Source organism: Microcebus murinus, chromosome 7 (genome assembly GCF_040939455.1).
Source record: "Microcebus murinus isolate Inina chromosome 7, M.murinus_Inina_mat1.0, whole genome shotgun sequence".
Taxonomy (NCBI): Eukaryota; Metazoa; Chordata; class Mammalia; order Primates; family Cheirogaleidae; genus Microcebus; species Microcebus murinus.
This window is the reverse complement of record NC_134110.1, coordinates 16336083-16352358: the sequence shown is the minus strand read 5'-3', so window position 1 is coordinate 16352358 and position 16276 is coordinate 16336083. Positions and strand designations below refer to the sequence as shown.

Sequence of the window (16276 nt, the reverse complement as noted above, 5' to 3'; positions counted from 1 at the left end):
GTTTGTCTCTCAGACTTTTACATAGGTACACACACACATCTGTGTTGAACAAAAGTGTGATGGTTTCTGTACATGTCACCTGTGACCTGTTTGTCATCTCACCTGATACGAGGAAGCTCCCGCTACAGAGCTGGCTCAGATGCAGCTCTGGGTGGATAAGCAAGTGCCCCAGCGTTCTCAAACATGCTTCCACGTGAGCCCAAGCCACCCTCAGCCCACAGCTGTGTGAACAGCACCCCCTCGGACTCCAGCTGGAATTTAGCAAAACCTAATCCTGATAAGAGTATCCCTATGGGGCAGAGCCGTTGGGACGCCCCCCGCCCCACCTCCTCCTCTCACCTGGGGGCGCTGGTGAGCAGTGAGGACAGACACCCCTGGAAGAACTTTGGACACACCCTTCCATGATCTCACTGAGCCATTCTTTTTATGAACTGGAGAATTAAAGGCCAGTGACCCCTGCTAGTAAAGATAATGAGTAAATGGTGGGATGGGCAGCGACCTGGTTTTTGATTCCTGGCTTCCCATCAGGGTTCCATCCAGTACGACCTCTAACTCGTACGGGAGGATGGAATTTGGTCCATGGCATGGCTCTGCGAGGGTCCTGTCCCTCTTCTGCCACTTGCTAATTCTGGGACCCTGGGCAAGACACTGACTCGTGCCATGCTCAGTGGCCAGCGTCAGCCTCTGAGCATTGTTGTGGAACGTTCCACACTGCCGTGGAGTCCGAAGAGAGGGCCCACGGAGGAGCAAGCATGCCGCCTGCACGTGCCGGAGACACCAAAGTGCTCGTCCATTCCCCTGGCCCCAGAGCAGGTTGAACAAGACTAAGAACTGTCAGAGGGGACGTGTGTCTTCAAGGTCACCCCCAACATGTGAGTCTTACCGTGGTCGTCAGCGATTTCCAGGCAGAGACCCTGTCCATTTTGCACTTGGTTTTCACAGACCCACAGGATCGAGCCCTTGCCTTTGTGTGATTTTCACATGTTAATGGCACCTGCAGAGGAAATGGCAGCCCTGCCTGGAGCTCTCAGCTCTGCAACAGAAGTGAATCAGCCTGGCTGAATCCCCAGCCAGCAGGGCCTGGGTGCCGCCCTGTCAGGAGATGTGGGGGATCGAGATGGGCCGCTCTGTTAGCCTGTGCACATCTTCCTCCCTAGGAGCCCAACAGCCCCTGCCCCGCCCGATGCCCCTCTCTCCAAGAAGGAATATGAAGACAGTAGCTTTCCCTCCTGGGTGCATGTTTTGCAGCAGGCGGCACCATGGCAGATGGCCCCAGTGAACATCTGAAGTGAAAAGGGATGCTGGCGATGCTTATAGATCAGTAGATATATTCCCCTTTTCCAAAAGGAGGCCTCAGGTATGCCAAATAGTCACAGAAATAAGCCCTGATTATATGGTGATCCCGTTTTCCCAGAGAGCAAGGTTTTTATTTTTTTAATTATATGACCAATTCACATGCAAAAGTTTTTAATGGTATAGGTGGACTAGTCAAAGGTGAGCTTAAAATATGTAACTGATTAAGGTAGTTATACATTCTTATTTAAAGTTATGTATTATAAACACTTGCATCTAGAAATACTATTTTATTTCTCTAGACTATTATAAAATTGAGCCTCATGAAATTGCAGCTTTCATGGGGTCAAAACGGTTGACTCTAAGCGATCTTGTATGATGCAACCAAACATTTGCAGTGTCTGTCTTGTCATCACTAGCTCCACTTGCTTTCTGAGTCACCCGTGCGGTTGCCAGAGGACGCATGGTTGCGTCTGAATTCACTGGGATGCCGCCTGTTTGGAACCCGTGTGTGCTGCTGTCGGTGGACAGTCCCTCGGGGCTGTTGCACGATGTCACACCGCCCCGGGGTGCTGCTGCTGGCCTTGCTGCGGCGCTGTGCTGGGTGGGGTGGCTTGGCGCCATGTTAGGACCCTTGCCTTCTTCCTTCGTTCACCCTGCTGGTGTGGGCTCTGTCTCTGGGTGTAACCACCTCCCAGACTGCGCTTGTAAGAGATCTTTAAACACTGCTTATACCATCCTCCCTCATTTGCGATTGTGAAGTTCTGTCTCTAGGAGAAGACAGTTGAGTTTTTTGCCACCTTTTTTTTTTTTTTAAACCCCTGGGTGATCCCCATAAGATCCATAGTGAGCCTTGACTGAGGTCACTCAGGTTAGTGGCAATTTCCCAAGCGGCAGTTTGGCTACAAAATAACTGAGGGCACCCCTCCACCGCGCCCCCAAACTGGTGAGAGGTTTTGTTCTTAAGAAGGCAACTTGCTCTTTTCTAATTTTGACTGAAAGCCTTTGCTTTGTTGTTTTCAAGCACACCTGTCACCTGCTCATAAACTCAGCAGGCAGGGCTGTGGCTGGATGTTGTTCTTGCTTAATTACACGTGTGTAATCACTACTTCATAGGGAGGAAGGAGAGCTTTCTGTGTTCGCCACAGGGCACTGGGAGGAAGTTCGGGTGAAGTGACAAGTTCTCAGTTCTGGATGCCACGGCAACCGCCTGGAGAGCTTTAAAAACACTGATACTTGGGTCCCTCCTCACCACACCCCTGACAGTCTGGGACATCAGGATTTTTGAAAGCTCACCAGGTAACTCCGTGCAGTAGATCCCAACCCCCAACCAGCCTCCTCCCTCCAGGCAGAAGTCACATTGCCGTAGCACCTGTTGCATGCTCAAGGTCTCCCTGTGGGTGAGAACCTCCCTGTGCAAATTCATCCCTCGACCTCAGCACCCCACAAACTTCTGTGAGCCCCGACGCTGACCCCTGATGTCTGGGACGGAGCCCTGACACGTGCGCCTGTAATGCGTGGTGAATTCTCAAGGCCGTGAGCAGCCGCTGCTGGGCTCACCTGGGCTGAGGAGCAGGTGTGGAGCAGCGGCCTGGCCCGCCTGGCCTGTCGGGGCAGAGCCACCCTGGTTCGAATGTGCCGGGGCCCGCAGGGGAGCTGCTTGTGGTTTTCCCTCCTCTTCTGTGATTTGGAGGCTAGTGTTCCTTCAGAGCAACCTTCCCTCTGAATGTTTATCTTTCTGATGTGAAAGAAACGTGAACCTGCTCGTCAGCCAAGAAAGTAGAGGGACTCACCCGCAGAAGCCCCCTTGGGAGCAGACAGCACCCACGTGGGCACGGATGGCAACACCACAGTCTCCCGCTGAGCCTGTGCCGGGCGACCCCTCACTGCCCCCCAAGAAGGCCCTTCCTCCAGCACAGGCCACGGCCAGGCCCGAGGGGGGGAAGGGGGCCCTGGGGAAGCACAGGGTCCAGATGGCATCTGGCATCCTCACCACGTGTGACACTCGGGAAACAAAGCTCATGCCCGAACCTTCCAGGCCCTACTCCCCCCTCCCCACCCCGAGGTGCTGCTGTTACCCCCAGCTGGGCTGCTGCGCCCGCAGCCTTTGCAGAGTGCGCTCAGAGCCCTGTGCATCGGGGGCTGTGTGGGCGCTGGGGGACACCAGACAGAGAAAGGACACACGTGGGTCTGGCTCTCTTCCTGGGAAGAGACCAACTCAATGGAGAGACAGTTCCAAGGCCTCCCAGGAGAGTAAGCAAAGGCCGAGGAGCTCAGCAGGAGCTGGGTAGAGGACTTGGATACGTGGTCGTGGCATCCCTAGGAAATATGTTAAAGAATGTGAGGAGGAGGACGGGGGGAAGAGAACCGTGAGTACAGTCCTACTAGGTCCCCTTCTTGGGAGTCTGGGGTCATCTGCTCAGCTACATTGACCTGGTTTTAGCAAACTCTGCCACCTCGTGCCAGCACTTGTAGTGCCAGCAGCTGGGGATGTGATGTGTAGATTAACACTGTGAGCCACGTGTGTTAGTCCATGACTCTGGTGTGCAAGAAAGGTTGTACTTTATTTTCTTTCATTCTAAGCTCCAACCTTCCAGGCTTGTGGGAAATTCAACTCCAGTCATTACTGGGCTCCTCTCCATGCCCAGGACTGGACAAAGCCCCCAGAGCCTCAAGCAGCATAAAGCGCTGGAGAGACCCCTGTGATAATCAGACCTGGTCCCTCCTGGACCACCCACCCACCCGCCCGCTGTCTCAAGAATTGCAAAGCCTGGCTCTCTGCTTGGAACAGATGTGGGAGGTAAAATACAATAAGCATTAATTAATATGTCAGCAGTTGTCTTATGTCTGTCTGCTCAGGTTATCACAAAATACCAAAACGTGGGTGGCTTACGCAGCAGGCATTTCTCACAGTTGTGAAGGCTGTGAAGTCCAAGATCAAGGTGTTGACAAATCTGGTATCTGGCAGGGGCTCTTCTCTTGGTTTGCAGGTAGCCATCTTCTCACGGTATCTTCACGGTGAAGGGAGTGAGCTCTAGTCTCTTTCTCTAATCCATGCTATTCCCATCATGGGAGCCCCACCCTCAATACCTCATCTAACCCTAATCACCTCCCCAAAAACCCACCTCCTAATACCATCCCACTGGGGGTTAGGGCTTCAACATATCCATTTGGGGGGGGACACAAGCATGCAGCCCACAACATCTTGAAACATTCTTCCATCAGGCAGCTGCCTCTTTTGCCCTGAATTATTGCAAGCACCTGGGAATGACATGCAGGGGCCGGGCCCAGGGGCAGCTGCATTGTGAGGCCATCACCCAGCTTCCCCAAGTCCAGTTTAGAGCCAGCTCAAGCCATCTCTCCCCCCGCAGTGCTCGTCAACCTGCGGGAAGGGCCTACAGTCCCGGGTGGTGCAGTGCATGCACAAGGTCACCGGGCGCCACGGCAGCGAGTGTCCCGCCCTGTCAAAGCCAGCAGCCTACAGACAGTGCTACCAGGAGGTCTGCAACGACAAGATCAACGCCAACACCATCACCTCCCCTCGCCTCGGTGAGTACCTTCACTGGCCCCGGTTTCTGGGGAGTACTGTGTCCCCCAGCCAGTCCCCACAGGTGGTGACATTCTGTAAGCCAGAAAGCTCCCTTCTCGGTCCATATTTGTCATAGAAGGCCAACGTTCGTCAGTTCTGCAGAACAGAAGAGGTTTCAGAGATAGAATTCCATTCCGTATCATGAGACATTTGTTAACCACCATCTCAAACACAGCACCGGGAGCCTCCCACTGGCCGCTCTGCCAACCCAGGAGATGTTCCTCAAACATTTTAGGGTCCCTGTGTATGAGGATGGTGAAGGGAAGTACTACTTTCTGGAAATGAAAGAGCCAGGGGCATCACGGATGAGGCCCTGAGGACGTACACGTGGAGTGTCCCTTAGGCTGACGCCTGGGACGCAGACACACACGGTGGAGACGTTGGTGCTTTGAGGCGGGGAACCTGCAGCGTTGGGGCCACATGTGGCCTTCTGGAGCCTTTAGTGCGGCCTTTAGACTGAATCCAAATTTTACAGATGTTACAGAACAAACCCCTAAGGGAAGTTTGGATTCGGTTAAGGGGCCACACGTACTGGGCAGCGTGGCCCCAGGTACTCAGAATCTGGCCCTTTTAGCAGTCCATGCCCTGAGCCGGCGGTGGTGCGAGAAGAGAAGAGGAACATTTAATATTGACCTGGTGGTTCCTTTTAACAGAGTTACTGCTTTTCCAAATAGAAATCCCTGGGAACCATTTCCCTAACACTGGAAACTCACAACACGAAGGAGTTTCTAAGCATCTTCGTTGGGGGAGGCGGCCTTCAGCTTGCAGTAAGCACAGGCCTACGAGGCGTCCCCTAGAGACCTCCTTTGAGCAGGGCCTTCTCTCTCCATGACCAAGACCCTGAATGTTTGGGCCACTTGTTCGTACTTTGACCTTGTGCTTTTGTGGTTCCTTTGATGTCTTCTGCTCCATGTCATCTTGTTTTAATATTAATAAATGCCACCAGTAACAGTGTCCTCTGCCACAAAATAACAGTGAGTGGTGGCTAGCTCAGAAGCAGGCAGCCAGGCTGCCACACTCAGTCACGCAGTTGGGTTGGACGCAGAGTGTGCCCTTGCGCCAGATAGTGGCATCCCCAGTGTCCCTGGCAGGGGGTGCAGCCTCATCAGTCTGCACAAGGCTGACATGTGCGTGAGGTGCAGGAGCCCCAACTGTCAGACCCCAGGCCCTCTCTGTGCATGTGACCAACGTGCCCATGCCACCCCTAACCCTGGGTGTTCTCTCTGCCATCCCCTTAGCTGCTCTGACCTACAAATGCACACGGGATCAGTGGACGGTGTACTGCCGGGTCATCCGAGAAAAGAACCTCTGCCAGGACATGAGGTGGTACCAGCGCTGCTGCCAGACCTGCAGGGACTTCTATGCAAACAAGATGCGCCAGCTGCCGCCACCGAGCTCATGACGCGCAGCCCGGGGGTTGCGCAATGCTCAGGTCTGAGGCCTGGCGTTCAGCCGGCGGGAAGCCCGCCCAGCCGAGTGCACCAGCCCCACGGCCGCTCCCCCGCAAGGCTGCCCCGAGAATCCAACGTCATAGAACTTTGAGCGTGGACTTGATGTTTGCCATTAGCGCTTCTGTACTTAATATATTGTTGACAGCCACTGGATGGCTTTCTACAGTAAGGAAAAAATAGGCATGAGTCACAAAATAATTATAATTTCTAAGATTCCGTGTACCTCGAAGGGGAACACCTCTGTCAGACAGTTGTCAAAAGAGAGAGACGTCATTTGGTGCTTCCTTCTTGGCTTTTGACATTTGAAGTCCCAGTGCTTGACGTACCACGGAAGGAACATCCCGAAAATGAGACATTTTACGTTAAGAGAGGCTTTATTCTGAAAGCCCTTGCGACACCCTGGATGGAAGGACACATGTTGGCGAGCCTCTGCCGCTGGCTTCCCCGGAGCCCACGTTCCTTCTCGTCTAGCTTCTTCTTGATCGCACAAGAATCAGGACGGTGCCTCTCTACCCATCAGAACATTCTCTGAATCCTGGGCCCTGCTGTGGAAGTCTTGTCCCTGGGTGTTTAAATCTGCGTAGGCCAAGGAGGACACCAGAGCCATGTTGTAAGTTCTCTACACCACCCACGTGGGGAGAATATTCCAGAAGGCTCTGGATTTGGGGAAGCATCTATTTCTCAGAGCTCTGCTGTCCACCACATAGGGAAGCGGCAGAGCCTTTCTTCAAGGTGCTGTGGAAGGGGACACGTGCTGATTGTGGTGACAGGATTGCTTCCCCAAGTGAAGGTCAGCCCAGGACAGCTTTGTCGGGGGCTCATGGGCCTTCCCCTCTGCCATCCACGCTAGCCAGCTCTTCGCGAAGCCTCGCACCACAAAGATGCCGTGTCAAATCCCAGTGGCTTTCCATTGACCCTAGCCACCTCTCTGCAGTTAAGAGTACGTTTAGGACCTCCGGGAGTGCAAGCGCAGGCCTGGGACCTGCACAGGCAGGCCCGACTGCTTCATCCCGGCACAGGGTAATTGGGGCGTCTCCGCACAGTGTGCCCGGACCAGCCAAGGGTCACTGCCTGGCTGGGACCGATGCACGCCCATCGAGCCTTCCCAGAGCCTGGGCTTTGCAGTGCCCATTGTCTTCATGGCTGTCATTACTGACCCCTCTTCCTGCTGGGGCAAGGGTGATACCCAGGAAGGCATGAGGAAGGTCTTTCCCTCCTACAGCCCCCTGACAACAGAGCTCTGTCCCCTCCAGAAGCCCAGAGGCATAGCCAGGGTGGCTTCTTTGAGAGCACAGAAGGCCCTTGGAGGCCAGGCAGGCTGGGAGCAGGGGCCCTAGATGCCAGGAGGCCTTTTTTGCTCACCAGCTTGGTGGGCAGTTCATGGGTGCTTATGTTCTAGGACTTTACCATGAGAAACCCGCCTTCTCCTCCCCGATTTCAGACAGAGGATCTCACTTGGGCTAAGTTCCATGGGATCATCTCCAAGGGCTCCTTGATTTATTGGTGCTGTGTTTATGTTTATTTTTTGATGTCACAACCTTAGGGTTAGCTTAAAACCTCTCTGCCTTCTCAACCCTGTCTTATGGGCTGTGTTTTTGGTTTGGGTTTTTAATACCCCAGAGGCAGAGAAGTGGTAGAGATGGCAGGGAATTTATTCAGTTCCACTTGAATCAACGAGAAGTATTGAGAAACTTCCTTAGGTGCTCTGTGGAAAGAACTGAGAGAATGTCAGGATGGAGTGGCCCACTCTTGTGAGGTAGCCCACCAGCTGTTACCACCCCAGGGCCTGTGCAAACACTGTCCTCCCCAGCTCAGGCCTGGCCACCAGCAGCCTCCCTGAACCCACAATGCCCTCCAATTCTTGGGGAGCTGGGGTTCAATTTTCCCCCAGCTCCAAAGGAGCTGTTAATTCACCAAAAGACATTAGCCTTTTGGAGCCAAGGGGCAGCCCTGCTGGCTCCCCTGCACAGGCCCAGGGGAGCCCCCAGGACTGAGCAAACACGTGCACATGCCCATAGGTGGGCATGTTCCCTGAGACCTCTGCATTTGCCCCTGGCCAGGCCCACTGGACTCCTGGGCAAGGGGCCCCATACCCTCAGAGGTGCAAATGATTGATTTGGCTATTGGCAAACGCCACATTGGTTCCCCAAAACCCACGTCTCTCTGAGCTCCTTTCGCTCACGCTAGCATTGTCCCTCTGAAACCCAGCAGCTGCCTTCATGTTATGGCACCAGCGATGATTTATTTCAGTGAAACCATCATGACATTCTTGTTCCACTTTTTACGGAGACATTGAAACTGTGATGATAGCAGTGATGTTTCTGTCTTGTTAACACCCTGTACTGTCACTCAAGTACTATACCTTTGTGGTTGCACATGTGTGTTACTAACTAGACTAACTAGATCCTATGGTGCTATTTCTATTGGTGCAAAATAAAACCCTCACTTGACCACGGCTTGGTATTATCAGAACACAGGAAAAGATCTTCCATGGCAATAATAGCATTGCTTTTTTTTTTTCATTTCAGTCAAATGTATATATTTTCCATTAGTTAACTGACATTACGTACTGTACACCCATGGTATTTTTGTTTTACTTTTTGGTGCTGGTTTTGAAAGGAAAAAAAAAAACAGAAGACAAACATTGGATACCATTATACATGAAAAATTAATCATTTCATTGGAAGCAAGTTGAATACGTGTAATAAAATGTTTTTCCATAACAGTTTTAAGCTGTCTGTGAAGTAAAAGACGAAAGCCAGGCCCTCCGGGGAGGCTGTGTCTTTCCCTACCGCGGCAGTCACCTGGCATGAGCCGCAGCCTGCTGACCACAGCTGGGTCAGAGGTCACTGGTAAATGCAGTTCTGGCGGGTGGCTGTGTCTCCCCGAGCGAGTACTCACAAATCACTCAGTCCTGGGCCTCATCCCTGTGCGGTTGCAAAAGCATGGGTGGGGACGCGAAGGTCTGGCAGCTGTGTCTGCCCATCTGCCTCGGAGCAGCCATGCTATAGAGCAAGGCCCTGGCCGTGCTGGAAGGGGCGCTGCGACCATTAGCTCCCCACTACCCCACAACCCTGCAGACGTTCCTCGCAGCTTCCCTCCTCCTGCAGGGGTGGGGGTGAGCCCTGGCCCGCACCCCTCTCCCAGGACACCAGACCATCACAGCGGGATGACAGCAGCCACTGGACCCCACAGCTTGGGGAGACAGGGCCCCATCTCCTCCTCCTCGAGCCAGGATACAGAGCTCCCCACCCAAGGACTTAGCCTTCTATTAAGGTTGGAGCAGCAACCAGAAATTTCACTAAATAAAGACAGTTTAAACAGACGGCACACTGCCCCCAGCCCTCTGGTTGCTAGGAAACCTGTAGTTTGTGTTCATTCTGAAGAACTATCACCCACCTGCCTCCGGGACCTGTTAGAACCTTCTCCTTCCTCTGAGTGTCCTGATCCCTCTGGGGGTGACTCTAACAGTCCTGGTGGCATGTATTTCTTCACGAGCTGCTTCGATTCCTGGGTGGCCCTCAGCGGTTCTGGTTTGTCAGTTTGATGAAACTGACAGGCCCCCCATAGGCAGGTGTCGGGGCATCCGTCCGGGCCATGCACTCCCTAGGACCGCAGCGAACACAAAGGAGCACAAGACCTACGTGGGAGGCTGGAGCCCTACACGATGGGGAATGAGTGAGAACAGCAGGAGCTCCAAGCAGGGAAAGGCCAGGGGGGTTGTTGATGGACCTTCTAGACGCAGACTGAAAGGGTTGGGGTTGGACTCTGTTACAGCAGTGCTCTCCCTCTACAAAAGGTCTCAGCAAAAGCTCCTGTGTTTTTGCTTCTAGGCAAAAATCTGCATCTGTGTCCACCTTCTCTGCCTAACGAGGAAGTGGTGCCCAGCCCTCGCACCGTCCTCCTGCCCCTCAAACACTCCAAACTGTCTCCATCGCTCCTGTCTTGAACTCTCTAGCCCACGGCTCTGGCTCTGCACTAATGCTGTTCTTGACAGGTCACCGATGGCCTCATGGTGTCACATTGCATAGACATCCTCGTGTCCTGTTCTCCAGCTCCAACAGCCCTTGCCCTGGGCACGTCCTCTCCTAACTTTTCTTCACATCCCTCCTGGCTCCCCTTTCTCCGCCAGCCACCTAGGTGATGCAGTGCCAGGAGCTCAGCCCTCCCGCCCTTCCCTCTGTATACTTGCTCCCTAGGGCATAGCACCTGGACCCACGGCTTTTAAAACCACGCACACTCTGGTATCTCCCAGATGAACGTCTTTGGCCCTGACCACTCCCCCTTGGTCTCCATACTCACACGTGACCTCTCCACACCCACAGCCAATCCCACAGGAAGCTCTGGGACCAGGAGGGCCCTGTAGAGTCGTCTCAACTCTGCAATTTGGGCAGGGGGTAGGTGGGGGGGGCGCTCATCTCTGCTGGGGTGGCTTAAAGGACAAGCAGAGACTGGAGCGATCCGAAGCTCACACGCCTGCACATCTGGCCACTGATGCCAGCTGGGGCTGCCAGCCAGAACACCTAAAAGAGGCCTCCCCGAGGGGCTGCTTGCTCCCCTGCAGCGTGGTGGTGGAGTAGTAGTGGCAAACACCCGAGAGAGCACACAGGGACACTCGTGAGAGGTGCGTCAGCTGTGTGACAACTCAAAAGTCTTGAGCATCACTTCCACCATACTCTGGTTGTGAGGCAGGCACAAAGGCCCACCCGAGTTTACAGGGAGGAGACAAAAGGCTGCCTCTTTCTAGGGGTGTGGCAAGGTTCTAGAAGAGCAGGTAGGATGGCAAATGTTGTTGTGGCCATTTTTAGAAGATTCACACACATCCCTTGCATAGTCTTGGTTCTCCAGAGAAACAGAACCAATATATACATGGTGGAGATTTATCATGGGGACTGGCTTACATGATTATGGAGGCCGAGAAGTCCCACCATTTGCCGTCTGCAAGCTGGGGACTCAGGAAAGCTAATCTCTTCTGAAAACACCCTCACAGGCACACCCAGAAATGGTACTTCACCAGCCACCTGGGCAGCCGTTAGCCCAGGCAGGCTGACGTATAATATTAACCCTCACAGGCACCCCCCCCCACCAGAGTCCCATCTCACCCCAGCATCAGGCTCGAGTCCAGGATCCTACCATCTGGGTCAGACGTCCGTGCAGAGGGGGCTCCTCCAGGCTGGCTCCCCGGGCACAAGTCCTTGAGCTCTGGATCTGAAAACCAGTGAAAAAAGACATCTCCCTTGCCTAGACACCCAAGAAAAATGGTGGGCCAGGCACAGGATACCTGCATAGACATGCCTTATTTGAAGAGGAGGAGAAGGAGAGGTGCAGAGCAGGGACCATCCGGCAGTTCTCATATCCAGACTGGCACACGTTGCTGTTCCACTGGGCTTGGTCCTACTGCAAGGAAATGAGTCTCCTTGTACTGCCAAGGGGTCTTACCACTGGTTGTAATTCACTCTCGATGTTAGGGAAAGCAAGATGCAATATAGGCATTCCTTTTAGAGAGAATGTCCTGACATGCCCCTGACCACTGGACTCCTGGACACCTCACTGAGGACCTCCCAGACTCTTCCTGGGGCTTATCTGCCCCACCGAGACAGCACACGTCCTACCACGGCCTGCAGTCTACTTGCCGAGTCTCGCTTGACTGGTCTGATTAACACAATGTCACAGATAGAGTGGATCCATGTGGGTTCTCTGGGGAGGTCTCTACCAACCAGGCCCTCTCAGGCTGTATCCTAACAGAGAGCGGGAGAGTTAACATCAGCCCTGGGGAAGAGGCCAATAGACACTGTTGTCTGTCGCACATGAATGTGAACAGCTGTGCCCCTCCCTTCTGACAAGGATGGAAGAGAATGCATTCCCCAGTCACTGGCCATCTACCTTGCATCTGAACCATGTCAATTTGCTCCAGCAAAGATTCTAACTTCTGGCATAGCAGTTCATTTGGGGCTAATTTTTGGTTAAAATTGTGGTAGTCCACTGTCATCTGACAGGATCCATTCTGAGTTTGGTAGGGACCGCACTGATGAAGTGCAAAGAGGGTATGATGGGGACAGCCACTGCCACATTCTTTAGGTCTTTAAACACGACATTAAAATATGCCATTCTCAATAGCAATACTGCTATTGATTTACTGCCCCACCTGGGGAGAGGGAGGCAGTTTCACAGGCTTCCACTTGGCCTTCCCCACCACAATGCCTCTTTACCCCACGGGCCAAGGACCACGTCCATCCATTCAAGTACACATTCAGGGACAGAGGAACCGATCACCAGGTGGCTTAATGGACCCACTGGGCTCACCAAACCTGGGCCAGGACCCATCTACTATCTGAACCCCATCCCCCTTTGCACTGGGTCCTGGTGTCTAAGTCAACTCGGATCCTGTGTGCATCAGCAGCCCTCTAAACGTCTATTTCCCTCCACCACGTAAATGGTTGCGGGTCCCTTTGGGGAAAGTTTGAAAGTGATTGTTTTATACACATCTTCCTGGGACCCAGCCTCTCCTTCAGTCAGTGGATTTTTGGCATGAAAACTGGCTCAGACTGGAAACTGAGCAAGATATCACGATGTTTGAGGAGATGGTTGCTCTTGTGATCATCCATCCTTTTTTATTTAATATATGAATTGAATAATACCCTTTCTAGCTGCCCATCTATCTTGGCCTAACAGATGGTTCTATTAACTATCTCCAAACCATCCACAGGCCAGGCCCCCTGCTGCTACTCTGACCTTGCCACTCATTTTGATCATGACGTCCACTCTGTTTGAGTTAAGGGCTACCCCCTGGCCTCTATTACCCCAGGATCCTGTCAACTCCCTAGCTGTTGGGGAGGCCAGTTCTATAACCATATCCCCCACTGTCAGCCATGACCTATAGAGGACAGCTATGACAAGGCTGGTGCCCTCCACCAGGACTTCCTATGGCTTGGGGACATGGAGTATCTCATGGGCCCTCCTATGGAACATAGTCTGGGAATGGGCAGGGGAAGGTTCCAGCCTTACAAAGAATAGCCTCCCTGCAGGCCCATCCTCTGAGCCCTTTGTCTGCTACCTACCATAACACGTCTGCTTCACCTTGTGTAACCACTGCTTTCCCCAAGAGGCCATGAGCCATCTGTCTCCTGGTCAGGGAGTTGAATCCATGGAGAATGCTCACCTTGCAACAAACCTTCCCATTCCACCCGGATGTTCCACTATTCCTGATCTAGCCCTGAGACCTGGTCCCAGGTACACTCTTCCTGCACCTGCATGTATGTTTTTACAGCTCCTTTGGGATCTAGTTCCTCTCCCCAGCTGGGTTATACTGCAACTTAGGGAGCTTTCTGGGGGCCAGGAGGGGAGGTGGGGGGGGGATTCTGATCTGAGGGATCTCGTGTTATCTCACAAGGCACAGGCCTGAAGGAGGACCTGTGTAGCACACCACAGCACACACTGCATGCCTCAAACTTAGAGTTTTACAAAATTATTAATAAGCTTCCCAATTTCCTCCCTCCTTTCCTTAGCCAGGCTTCCCCCAAATCAGTCAGTGGCACCACTGACCAGCAAATGTCTGACCTCAAAACCTCAAAGTCATCCTTGTTTCCTCAGTTTCCCTTTCTATCCTCAATCCAAATTCAGCCACGAATGCCATTGGTTCTGCGTCCAAATGACATCTCTAATCTGTCCACTTCTCCCTATCTCTGCTGCGCCACTGTGCACCCCATCACAGGCATCTTACCAAGACCCTGCAAGAGCTTCCTGTCTAGTTCATGCCGTTCTAGTTCCTTCTGTTCATGCCGCTGTAACGAAATACTTTAGACTGCAAAACTTATACATAACAGAAATGTATTGCTCACAGTTCTGGAGGCTGGAAGTCCAAGGCCAAGGCGCCTGCAGATTCCATGAAGCCTGGTGAAGGCTCACCCCCTGCCTCAGAGATTGTGCCTTCTTGCTGCATCCTGACACAGTAGATGGGGCAGATGGGCTCTCTCGGGCCTCTTAAGGACACTAACCCGGTTCACGAGGACACCACCCTCATGACCTACTCACCTCCCGGAGGCCCCATCTCCCACCACCACTGGACTGCAGGCTGAGTTGCAATGTAGGAATCTGGGGGGACACAAGCGTTCAGACCACCACGCTTCCTGTCTCCTTCCTCTCTGGCTGCCCCCAACACCTTCTGTACTCCCTAGCCAGGGGAGTATTTGAAAGACATAAATCATAATAAAAACATCAAAGACAATCCCCTGCTTAAAGCTCCTGCAGTCTCTCCAGGCCGCTGCGCCCTCTTCTCCTGCCCCGTCCTTCCCGCAGGAGGCTGCAGCCTTCTTCCCTCTTGTCCACCGTGGGCCTCAGCAGGTGCCCTTCCCTCCCCTCTGCCCACGCGGCTCCCGCTCCCCACCCCACAGGCCTTCCCACAGCCGGCCGCTTAATCTGCACCCTTCATATCCCAGCTCAAATGTCACCCCTCAGACACACGTTCCCCGAGCATCCACCTGGTCATGCTGCGGACTTTAAACCCTCCTCAGTACCTCTCGTAACCTAGAATCATCGTGGCCACTTTTCTACTTGCATATTGTCACTTTCCCATCTAGAAGGTAAGTTTTCAGCATGGAAATCCTGTCCTGCCTGTGTACCACCGGGTCCCCAATGCCAGGCAAGTGCATGCACCAAGTGAATACTCTTTCCCTTTGCTAGTTCCAACTGCTATTATTTAAATGATTTTCAGATAAATTAAAGATTGTTCCAGAACACGTTTGCACTGAGTAATAAAAATACACTCTAAATTCAATGATTTTTTTTTTTTTGGCTTATACCCCAAATGATACAAATATTTTGACAATCAGCTTCAAGTCAATGAAAAAAAGATGTTTACCTTTTCTCAAATTCTCCCCCTTGCCAGCCACAGTTTGCCAACAGAGATAGGTGTTTCTAGGTGGTTGTCATGGTGATCGAGACGCTGTATTCTCTCATTTTCGCTTTATCTATGGAACAGGAGAGTGATGATGCAGAAGGCAGGGAAAGTCCATGGTTGGGTGAGGCTCTCTTTGTAAAGCTTGATGTGGTGTCACCCTCTGGTATTTCTAGAGTAACAGTTCTAACCACATGGCTTACAGTGTTGTCAGGACAAGCCCACGTGCCCAGCCAGGACCCCGCGTGACACAGGAGCTCACTGTGGTCTTTCCTTAACCAGAGACCACACTCATGTCCCCAAGCACTATGAACCTGTCGTCCCTCTAGTTCTGAACTCCCCTCAGAAAGACGACCCCTTTCAGAGCCCAAGCAGCTTCAACACCTCAGGGGACAGCATTAGAAAATGACCGAGAGATTAGAAGGTTCTCCTCCTGGAATTTCTCCGGAGAATATTGGGATTTCCCCTAGGAAAGATTAGATACTCAGGCCTGGGGGACTCCATCTCACCACAGAAAAGGCAAAGAACCCAGAGAATCAAAGAGTCCCTTAGTAGACAGAGCCCAAGGGAGCTAAAGCAAAAGTCCCTCCTGGCAGAGCCACTGGGGTAAGTACCAGCCCATACCAGGGACACCGTAGCACCTGCCCCCCACCATGGGTATTTATACACAGCCTGACGCTGCTGCATGAGGCGCAAAAGCTACACACACAGGTGCCGAGTCAGCTTAAATGAGGCTCGGGGACCTAACGGTGTCCCTGAAGTTTCTAATCAGCTCCTTCCTACCTCTCCCACACCCCTGTCATGTGTAGAGTGGGTACGTGGTGGGGGGGGGGAGTCTATCTGTCTGTCTCTAAAATTCTCTCTTCTCCATGCTTTAGGTCTTTCTCTCTCTTTCTTGCATAAGACACATCCATCTCCCCATGCCTCTTCCCTCCCTTTCCACTTTCTACATTTTTTCCCCGCCTTCTCCAGTTTAAGCCGATGATCCATTTCTGACATTGGCCCCATCATAGATGCAGAAACTTCCACTGAGGGTCCACTCATAGCTGT

General features: G+C 52.8%; 1 protein-coding gene and 2 long non-coding RNA genes across 3 annotated transcripts; 1 reads left to right on the top strand and 2 right to left on the bottom strand.

The window, feature by feature from the left end:
• Positions 1-1756: 1756 nt before the first annotated feature.
• On the top strand, positions 1757-6284 carry LOC142871960 (A disintegrin and metalloproteinase with thrombospondin motifs 17-like). The gene is made up of 3 exons (XM_076005334.1): positions 1757-1897; positions 4665-4842; positions 6121-6284. The coding sequence occupies exons 1-3, from the start codon at positions 1757-1759 to the stop codon at positions 6282-6284; spliced, it is 483 nt and encodes a 160-aa protein (XP_075861449.1).
• Positions 6285-8982: 2698 nt separating this feature from the next.
• LOC142871850 (uncharacterized) lies at positions 8983-9867 on the bottom strand. The gene is made up of 2 exons (XR_012920017.1): positions 9733-9867; positions 8983-9260 (listed from the first exon to the last, which is right to left on the bottom strand). It is a non-coding gene; the product is annotated as an uncharacterized LOC142871850 (long non-coding RNA).
• A 1771-nt stretch (positions 9868-11638) lies between these two features.
• Positions 11639-15295, bottom strand: LOC142871849 (uncharacterized). Its single transcript, XR_012920016.1, has 2 exons — positions 15191-15295; positions 11639-11730 (listed from the first exon to the last, which is right to left on the bottom strand). It is a non-coding gene; the product is annotated as an uncharacterized LOC142871849 (long non-coding RNA).
• Between the last annotated feature and the right edge of the window lie 981 nt (positions 15296-16276).

Coding starts and splice junctions, on each gene's coding strand:
- LOC142871960 (XM_076005334.1), top strand. CDS start 1,757: ATGGTTGCGTCTGAATTCACTGGGATGCCGCCTGTTTGGAACCCGTGT. Junction 1,898..4,664: donor TTGCTGCGGCGCTGTGCTGG/GTGGGGTGGCTT, acceptor CTCCCCCCGCAG/TGCTCGTCAACCTGCGGGAA. Junction 4,843..6,120: donor CATCACCTCCCCTCGCCTCG/GTGAGTACCTTC, acceptor CCATCCCCTTAG/CTGCTCTGACCTACAAATGC.